This window comes from Salvia hispanica, chromosome 1 (genome assembly GCF_023119035.1).
Source record: "Salvia hispanica cultivar TCC Black 2014 chromosome 1, UniMelb_Shisp_WGS_1.0, whole genome shotgun sequence".
NCBI lineage: Eukaryota > Viridiplantae > Streptophyta > Magnoliopsida > Lamiales > Lamiaceae > Salvia > Salvia hispanica.
This window is the reverse complement of record NC_062965.1, coordinates 13806273-13816164: the sequence shown is the minus strand read 5'-3', so window position 1 is coordinate 13816164 and position 9892 is coordinate 13806273. Positions and strand designations below refer to the sequence as shown.

General features: G+C 32.6%; 2 protein-coding genes across 2 annotated transcripts in view; one reads left to right on the top strand and one right to left on the bottom strand.

Moving 5' to 3' along the window:
* The window catches only part of LOC125187656, a 4681-nt gene extending 1445 nt beyond the window's left edge, over window positions 1-3236 (top strand). Inside the window, exons 4-6 of the mRNA XM_048084286.1 lie at window positions 2285-2346; window positions 2673-2827; window positions 3030-3236. Of these exons, the coding sequence (XP_047940243.1) occupies window positions 2285-2346; window positions 2673-2827; window positions 3030-3236 (424 nt within the window). The remainder of the gene's footprint in view (window positions 1-2284; window positions 2347-2672; window positions 2828-3029) is intronic.
* A 2280-nt stretch (window positions 3237-5516) lies between these two features.
* On the bottom strand, window positions 5517-6188 carry LOC125187647 (transcription factor TCP2-like). Its single transcript, XM_048084279.1, has 3 exons — window positions 6183-6188; window positions 5745-5903; window positions 5517-5693 (listed from the first exon to the last, which is right to left on the bottom strand). Exons 1-3 carry the CDS (start codon window positions 6186-6188, stop codon window positions 5517-5519), a joined length of 342 nt encoding a protein of 113 aa, XP_047940236.1.
* Window positions 6189-9892: the final 3704 nt, after the last annotated feature.

Sequence of the window (9892 nt, the reverse complement as noted above, 5' to 3'; positions counted from 1 at the left end):
GAGAGGGCATAACTTGTCACTTAAGTAGAACAAAACACTATTCACAAAGTATCATTTTATCATTTTCAGAAACTATCATTTTATGCACCCAAAGTATCATTTTATCAAGCAAAGGCACAATTTCTACATTTAAACAGATCAACCAAACACATAGCAACACACACACTCACACAAAAACACAGAGACACACACAACAACACACACAAACACAGCAGCAGTAGCATCAGGACACACACACACACAAACATAAAGTATCATTTTATCCCATGAAACTATCATTTTATAATGTAAACTATCATTTTATCCCATGAAATTATCATTTTATAATATAAAACCATCATTTTATCAAGGGCAATTATCATTTTATCTTCTGAAACTATCATTTTCTAAACTTCAATGAGTTCAAAAAAGCAGAGAGGGCATAACTTGTCACTTAAGTAGAACAAAACACTATTCACAAAGTATCATTTTATCATTTTCAGAAACTATCATTTTATGCACCCAAAGTATCATTTTATCAAGCAAAAGCACAATTTCTACATTTAAACAGATCATGCAAACACATAGCAACACACACACAGCAAAACACACATAAACAAAGCAAAACACACACACAAACACAGAAAAACACACACCAGCAGCATACACAGCAAAATGTAAATCTAAATATATAGATTGTTCTCAATATTGTCATGCATGAACGATATTGTATAAATATAAGAAATATCTACACTAAAAAACTACAGAATCTAAAAAAATCGAGAAAATCTCCAGCAAAATGATAAATCGAGCAAAATCAAAAGTGAAATAAGTAATAAACTTCATCCAACCTTTCTTCGATGATGCTTGAGCGTTTTCCTTCGACATATTCCAGAATCGGATGATTTTTCCTTCGATTCGAAGGCTTTGAAACGCGATTTAGAGGGTTTGTTTGTGAGAGAAATTGAATGCAGGGTTTGAGTGTGAGAGAAATTGAATGGAGCGTTTGTGTCAAGTTTCCTTCTTTCCCACCAAATTTTAGAACGAAATGACAATTTTTTCCCTTAATATATCCGAAAATGATATTTTTATTTGATAAAATGATAGTTTTGTTAGATTAAATCTAGACCACATATTTTAAAAATGTGTGGTGGAGATTTAGTTATAGGGTTATCACACAAATTGAGGTTATCATTATAATGCACCCCTATATATATATATATATATATATATAGGGGAGCGTTAGGGTGCCACCATATTTAAAGTGACAACATACCACTTATCATAGCCCTTAGATCTATAAGATGGACGCCTAGGATTGAATTAATGAAATAGAATTCGGATTGCAGTCTTATCTATTGGATATTGCAGGCGTGGGTATTTTAGTCATTCCATAATATTTTGAAATCAAAATTGGGGATATCCCCAACAATTGCGATACTCTTCACATCCCCTCTCTCTCCCCCGATTCACAAATTGAGAGAAAAAGTTCACAAAATCCCGCCGGCTCCGCCTCTACACCGTGAATCAGCGATTTCCGGCCGCCACTACACCGTGAATCAACAATTTCCGGCTAATTTCAGGAATTGCGAACCGTACATTCAAAAATCATCAAACCTGCAACCACTAAACTGTAAATCAGTCCACAACTACAAGATTTTAGGGCTTTTTCATCGACAAGGTACGTTGATCGGAATAGGTTTTAGGTTTCTGTTTGGTGTTGATCAGAATAGGTTTCGAGAATGTTACTGTGTTTGCGTATGTTCCTTGATGTTGCTGCGAGATTTAAGTATTATTCATTCAATTTCTGCCATGTTTAATGTTGATTGGTGTTTGTTTGCTAAATTTATTGTTTTAGATCTAAGGTTTTTGCGAGATTTTGGTTGATGTTTTGGAAAACTTAGAGGAACTGAGATTTTGGTTGGTTGTGATGTGCATTTTGAAGTTCCAGATTCATATATTTCATCTTTTACGAATTTGTATAGTTGCATGCCCAAACAACAACTGAGTTTGCTGGTTATACATGTGATACCGATATTGCAGTATTGCTGATAATATTTTGCAGTGCATCATTTACAATATTGCAGTATTGTTTATCACCAATTGTATAGCGATTTTGCTCGGTGTAATGGTAATTTTGCTATTGTATAGCGATTTTGCTTGGTGTAATGGTAATTTTGCAATTGTATGGCAATTTTGCTCCATGTATTGGTGATTTTTGCAATTGTACAATGATTTCTTATAGTTTTTATTGCGATTTTGTTATGTAAGTTTGCTGGTTATATATGTGATACTGATATTGCAGTATTGCTGATAATATTTTGCAGTGCACCATTTACAATATTGCAGTATTGTTGATCGCCAATTGTATAACGAAATGGTAATTTTGCAATTGTATGATGATTTCTTCTAGTTTTTATCGCGATTTTGTTATGTGGATCTGAGGTTTTTCCAAAATTTTGGTTGATGTTTTGGAAAACTTAGATGAAGCTCGGTTAGGAAACCCTAGATCAGTGAGCTAAGCTATTGTAACCAAGCCAAGTGAGATCGTTTTTTTGGTTGATTTGGGTGATTTGTGGATGATTTGGTTGTATCTGCTTCATTTTGGATGTTGCTTTATTGTATCTGATTCATTTTTTTGAATGTTGCTTGATTGGTGGACAATATTGATTGATATTCTTGGTTTAATGCAGTGTCAGATAAATTAAAATGGCACAAAAAAAGAACAACATCACAGGCACAGGCAGAAGAAGAGTTTGAACGAAACTCTAGAAGGGAGATACATGAAGAAGAAGCTGAAACCAACACTAGTCATCAAAATATGAATGAGGAGGAAGCTGAAACACAGGCAGTAGAATAAAGGATCGGGAGGTTTAGGTATTGTGATACATCTTGCAGTTTTGCATGTTATATATTGCAGTATTGCTGATTATATATTGCAGTGCATCATTTATAATATTGCATTATTGTTTATCACCAAATATTGCAGTGCATCATTTATAATATTGTAGTATTGATTATCATGATGGAAATACTCTTTTTTTTTGTAGGGGGTGAAGGCCCTGAACGAAGCCGGAATTGTTTGCGAATGTCATGGATACTTAAACTTGAAGCAGAAGAAGGATATTATAGAAATGGGCTTTGGTACCCATCTCAACTTCAAAATGAACTACATACCTCGAAGAGGGGAAAAAGAAGGGACCAATAGATGTGGAGAAGATGGTTGTGGACTACCACAAACCGTGACCAATGAATAAACTCTTGGTGTTTTGAACATGAATTCTGATTTGGTTGATGTTTTTCTGGGTAGCTTCTTGTACTGAAACATAGTTGTATTATTTTGGCGTAGACAATGTTGATGACGTAATTTGAATTGATTTTTTTTTCTGTAGTTGTTTTGATGTCTTTTACTTATAAAATATTTGCATGCTTATGTTAAATCTAGCTAAGGAATACGTCGTAAAGTTATACAACAATTAATTATTGGGTGCACTGCAACTCATATAGCGGTGTACTGAAATCTCGACACAAATAAAATTATTCTCGTCAACAAACACTAATTATTGAAATGGAATGCAACCTGAGAACAATAGTATACAATTAATAATTAATCCTACTGCAGTGTGAAATTAGTAACGTAATAGATTGAAACAAATAGTGTGGTCTGCAATCGTTTCATTAAACTACATCAGGAATAAAAATTAGTAAATTAAATGTAAACTGCAATATCGTCATGGTAACACTGCAATATACAATGAATAACACTGCAAAAAATTTGTGAATTAAAACTGAAACCAACAACGAAATTTATGAAATTAGCAGCAAAGAAGGAAGAAGCAAGAAGAGATTCACAGAAATGAAAGGGGAAAATACGAAGTAGACTGCTACAAATCGGAGAGTTCAATTACTTAGTAAATTCACGGAGTTCAGTCACATATTAAAATTCATGGAATTCAATTACAGATCACGACTTGCAGAATGAAATTCACGAAATTCATGGATTTCAATTAACAATAAGCTCTAAAATTATGCACAAAATTACAGATAAAACTGAGAATGGAGTCGTCGGCCATATCAGATGAACGAGATTCAGTAAATCAAAAATTGAGTGAAATTGGAATGGATTGAGCAATAGTAAGCAATACCGTGAGAACAAATATGCAATCGTTTCAATAAACTACATCATGAACAAATTTAATAAAGTAATATGTCAAATGCACACACTACGTGTTAACAATGCATCATTCATGACTTTAATTTGCAATCTGGTAAAGGTAAAAAAAATATGCGACTACAATCTTCAAGTACTTCAAAACGAACTAAGTGATCTCTTATTCATTTTGTCTGCCAAAATTTGTAGAGTCACAGGGACACATTTCTCCGCATTTTCCACACTAACACAATGTTTTTATCATCAACTTCACGACCTTCTCCTTCATGGACACCAATCAGCTTGCAGAACTGCTTTCCGAATCTGCAATTGACCATATGTTGGACTGCAACATGTACCACATAATGCAGCAATCTTGTAAGAAACAGAGTATGACCATAAGAACTTAATCATAAGCGAATCAAAACAAATTTGAACAGCAATCAGTAGGTTTATAAACGAAGCAAAACGAATTTGAACAGCAATATTCACCCGATGCAATTGTAATATAGATATGCAATTGCAAGTTCAGAGAAATGCAATTCTTAATACATAACGAAGCAATCTGAAATTAATAAAACATGCTACACTAAAAATTAATCGAATAAACAAATAAGAATGAATAATAATCATAAATCAAATTCAGATCAACAAAGCTGGATAAAAACATGAAGTCGTGAATTCAACAAACATGCAATAATCGATGAATATGCAGATTATCAAATAATCACTAATAAAAAACATGAAGTTTACATATTATCAAAGGAGCAACAATGACTTGCATCAAGTGGAATTCATGAATTTCAATTATAGAATAAATTACGGCCTTATGATTTTCTTACCCCCTTAATAATTGACTCATCTCCATGACAGCGGGATCGTCAAACTCCTTGCAATTCAGAGTTGATTGAGAACGAATTACACTTATGAATTTACAAATTGCAAAAGAGTGGGATCGTCAATCTTCGCACCAATTGAAGTTCAATCAAGGATCCGTTCTAGATTTGATTCGAATTGCACTTCTGGATTCGATTTGATCATCAGAATAGAGAGTTCAATTCGTTCTGGATTTAGAGAACGAACTGAGACATAACTCACTAGTTTTGTTGCTTTGAAGATTGAAAGTGATGAATGAATTGATTGACACAACAATTGCGTGAAATCTTCGTTCCAAATTGAACTCGATTTCGTGAGGGATGCGATCAATGTCGAACCCTTCTTAAAGACCGAACTAGAGACCAAATCTCAACCATGCATTAATAACATCTAATGGTTATTAATAATTTCTGATTTTTTTACTCAATTAAATTGGTAAAGGGTAGTTTAGGAATGTGCAGCTCATCCTCACTTCCCAATTCCAACCAACTTCTCTCTCTACAATTCTTTCTCATCGTAGAGAAGGCGCCACCATATCCTCTTCTCTAGCTCTCTTTCTCTCCCTCATCAGTGCTTCTACGACCACCGCTCCCTCCGCCTCGCTACTTCGCTTCCCACTTGCCACCGCCAGCTTGGCCGCTTCGCTGTTGGAATTCTCATCGGATGCATCCTTGCCTCCGCTCAATAGCTTGGTGAAGGAAGCAACATAAGAAGATTTCTCTTTCTCATTTTCCTAAACCGCCTTCTCAGATCTGGCAATCGAGGTCTCGAAGCTGTTGCTACCACCGACCGCCGCCGGAAAGGGAGAATTGATCGGCGGCAGCTCTGCAATCGAGCTAGCTGCTGTCGCGAGCAGCCACTCCACCGCCTTCCTCGGCTGATCGTAGCCTAATCGGTCCTGCAAATCATAGAATTCGATCGTGGTGTTAACCGCTAATCGAACGCAGCGGTCTCTTAGCCCTCGCGATGTCAGGACCTTGCTGTGGCGGTCCTTCCCGCCGGTGGCTCGAGAAACCCTAACTATCCGCGACGATAGCCAGCCTCCTGGATCGGCCGCGCCTCGCCGCCGATCCTCCCCTTGCTCATGGTTTATTTTGTTTTTGTCTCTCTTAGTAGCAATCGGTTAAGCATAGCCGCCATTGCTGATTTTGAGGAATTAACACGGGATGTGATCCACCTCCATTTATAGTTTGAGTCTCATACTAGTTTTGTGAGTCCCATTTATACAGGAATTTACTTCATTCAACAAGTATACCACTTCATCACAATAGGATTTTACTTTAATGTACTTCAATTGGATTATTACTTTAATCCATTACCTTATTAAATAAGGTTATAATTTCATCAACATTGATATACATCATAATAGAAAACAAATACTTCATTTTGAAAACACTTCACACAGTTTTTACGCTTTAAATTTTATAAAAAGGTTAAACAAATTCAAATTCAAAGTGGAATGAAGTAATTAACTATTGGAATGAAGTAATAAACTATTGGAATGAAGTAATAAATCTACTGAATGAAGTAATAAACTATAAATATAATTTGACAAAAATGACCCTCGGTTGAAGTAATTTGGCTACCTAATGAATGCGAAAATTTTCACTACATCATCTCATCTCATCCTTTAAAAATTAGATCTAAGGGCCCTAATTTGGTTTCTAGTAATAGCATGACTGAATGAAGTAATAAACTAATGGAATGAATTAATAAACTAATGGGATGAAGTAATAGCATGACTGAATGAAGTAATAAGTTCATTACTACTACTTGACGTTTAACACGGTTAACATTGTATTTCAATAAAATGTCATATTTACTTCATAGAATAATGAACTAAATGAACATTTGTTATGAAGTAATTTTTCGCATTCATTATTATAACGAATTTGCTTCAACTGAAAGATAATTATGTCATAACACATTATGAAGTAATAAACTAATGGAATTGAGTAATAAACTAATGGAATGAAGTAATAGCGAAGTAATAAACCAATGGAATGGAGTAATAGCATTACTTTGAGTTGGCATAAATCAAGACAAGAACTATTGATAAATGATTGTCCAACAGAAAATTTAGCACGGTAATCATAATAATATACTATATATTTTATTTAGTAAGAGAGTGAAAGATTCGTACATAATGAAACAAAAAATAAAAAATACTTCATTAGTAGAGTTATTTTGTGCTTTTGAAATGAGATTTTATTTAATGTCCAAATATTTGAAAAGACAATAAACTATACCAATACATCATAATGAATACCGTGAATATGAAAATACCTAAATAATACAGGCACGTGTGGTCCTTCTTACAAATAAATAGGTTCAACATTGACACAAGAATACATCTTAATAAAGAAGCAATACTTTATTCTGAAACACTTTCACATAGTCTATTCGCTTTAAAGTTTGCAAAAAGTTTAAACTAATTTAAATTCAAAGTGGAATAAAGTTATAATCTACTAGAATGAAGTAATTAAGTATTAAAATGAAGTAATAATATACAAGAATGAGGTAATAATTTACAAAGAAATAACACTAGCAAAATGAAGTAGAAAACCTACTAGAAAAATGAAGTAATTAACTAGTTGAATGAAGTAATAAACCTACTAGAATGAAGTAATGAACTAAAAAGAAATAACACTAACAAAGCGAATATCGGCAAAAAAAATGGACTGAAGTAATAAACTATCGGAATGAAGTAATTAACTACTGGAATGAAGTATCAAAACTACAGGAATGAAGTAATAAATTACAAACAAATAAATGTATCACAACATTCTTCTTCTTCTTCTTCTTCTTCTTCTTCTTCTTCTTCTTCTTCTTCTTCTTCTTCTTCTTCTTCTTCTTCTTCTTCTATTTAGTCGCAATTCCTAGAATCATGCCGACAACCATGTGGCATTTGGCAAATCGACTACCAGGCTTGGGCAACTCCTTTATTTCTTCATTTGGCTCATAAAACAAGGCAGTGGTGTATAACATAAAACCTTACTTTTGCTAGTCAAAAATCATAGCAAATATAAACAGTCCACTATGTAATAAACTGAAAAAGAATAAGTTTTTACTTCATTCTAGTAGGTTTTTAGTTCATTCTAGTAGGTTTATTACTTCATTCCAATATGTAATGAACATATTTTTACTTCATTCCTTAATTGTAGTAGGTTTATTATTTCATTCAAATGTGTTTGTAATTCATTCCAATACGTAATAAATTGAAAATGAACATATTTTTACTTCATTCCTTAATTCCAGTAGGTTTATTATTTCATTCAAATATGTTTGTAGTTCATTCCAGTGGGTTTTTCACATATTTCGTTCGAATTCATTGAATTAGGTTTTTAATTTATTAACTGTAAATATACAATTCATTCCAGTGAGTTTATTACTTCATTCTAAACTGTTGTTACTTCATTGGACTAGGTTTTTACTTCATTTTAGTATTTGATTAAACAAATGCAATATACATTCAAAAAAACCAAGTTTTCCTACGTTTTCATGATCCATGAATTAATTACAATGATCGGTTTCAGATTAGACCATCTGTTGTAGCTTTGGTTGAGCAAGCAAATTCATTAAAATGCCCCTGGTTGAAGTAAATTTTGTACCTAATGAAGGAGAAATTTGAGTATAACATCAGCTCATCTCATCCATTAAAATCTGGATCTAATGGCCCTAATTTGGTCTCTAGTTTGGCCTTTAAGAATGGATTTGACAATGATCACAACTCTCTCTCTCTCTCTCTCTCTCTCTATATATATATATATATATATATATATATATATATATATATATAGGGTTTTGATCTATGAAGACCAGATTTAAATACAGAAACGCAGAACACGGTCATACGTAAGGCATTTTTAGGTCATAGTTAGTTTATTTTTAGGTCATGCTAACAAAGCATGACCTAAAATGATCTTAACATGACATAAACCCAAATATTATAATATGACCTAAAACTACTTAATTATGACCTTCCGTGTTTTGGGTTAATTATTGACCATTAGATCATCTAATCCTAGGGTCAAGATTTGGGCTGCATTTCTGAATTTAAATGCATTCTTATTTTGATCATCTCCCTAAATATATATATATATAGTCCTATTAACCACAAATCCACCCTTAAAGATCGAACTAGAGACCAAATTAGGGCCACTCATTTTTCTTAATCTTATGGTTGTGATTAATTTACAATTAATTTAATATTTTATTAAATAAAAATATATATATTTTAATTTTTTTAATTTTTTTTTTTAATTTTTTTTTAATTTTTTTTAATTTTTTTTAATTTTTTTTATTCGATAAAAACTTGATGGAGTACCCACTACATAATGAACTAAATGAATGTATGTTATGAACTTATTACTTCATTCAGTCGTACTATTACTTCACTCAATTAGTTTATTACTTCATTTATTAATGCTATTACTTCATTCTATTAGTTTATTACTTCATAATGTGTTATGACATAATTATCTTTCAGTTGGGTTTAGGGTTATTACTTCATTCCGTTAGTTTATTACTTCATTCAGTCATGTTATTGTTATGAGCATATTACTTCATTCAGTCGTGCTATTACTTCATTCCGTTAGTTTATTACTTCATTTATTCATGTTATTACTTCATTATGTTACATATTACTTTATTCTGTTAGTTTATTACTTCATTCAGTCATGTTATTACTTCATTCCATTAGTTTATTACTATCTTTCAGTTGGGTTTAGGGTTATCACTTCATTCTGTTAGTTTATCACTTCATTCAATCATGTTATTACTTCTATCTATTAGTTTAGCATTTCATTCCGTTAGTTTATTACTTCATTCAGTCATTCTATTACTTCATTCCGTTAGTTTATTACTTCATTCAGTTATGTTATTACT

Coding starts and splice junctions, on each gene's coding strand:
- LOC125187647 (XM_048084279.1), bottom strand. Junction 5,694..5,744: donor TTGCCAGATCTGAGAAGGCG/GTTTAGGAAAAT, acceptor TCCTTCACCAAG/CTATTGAGCGGAGGCAAGGA.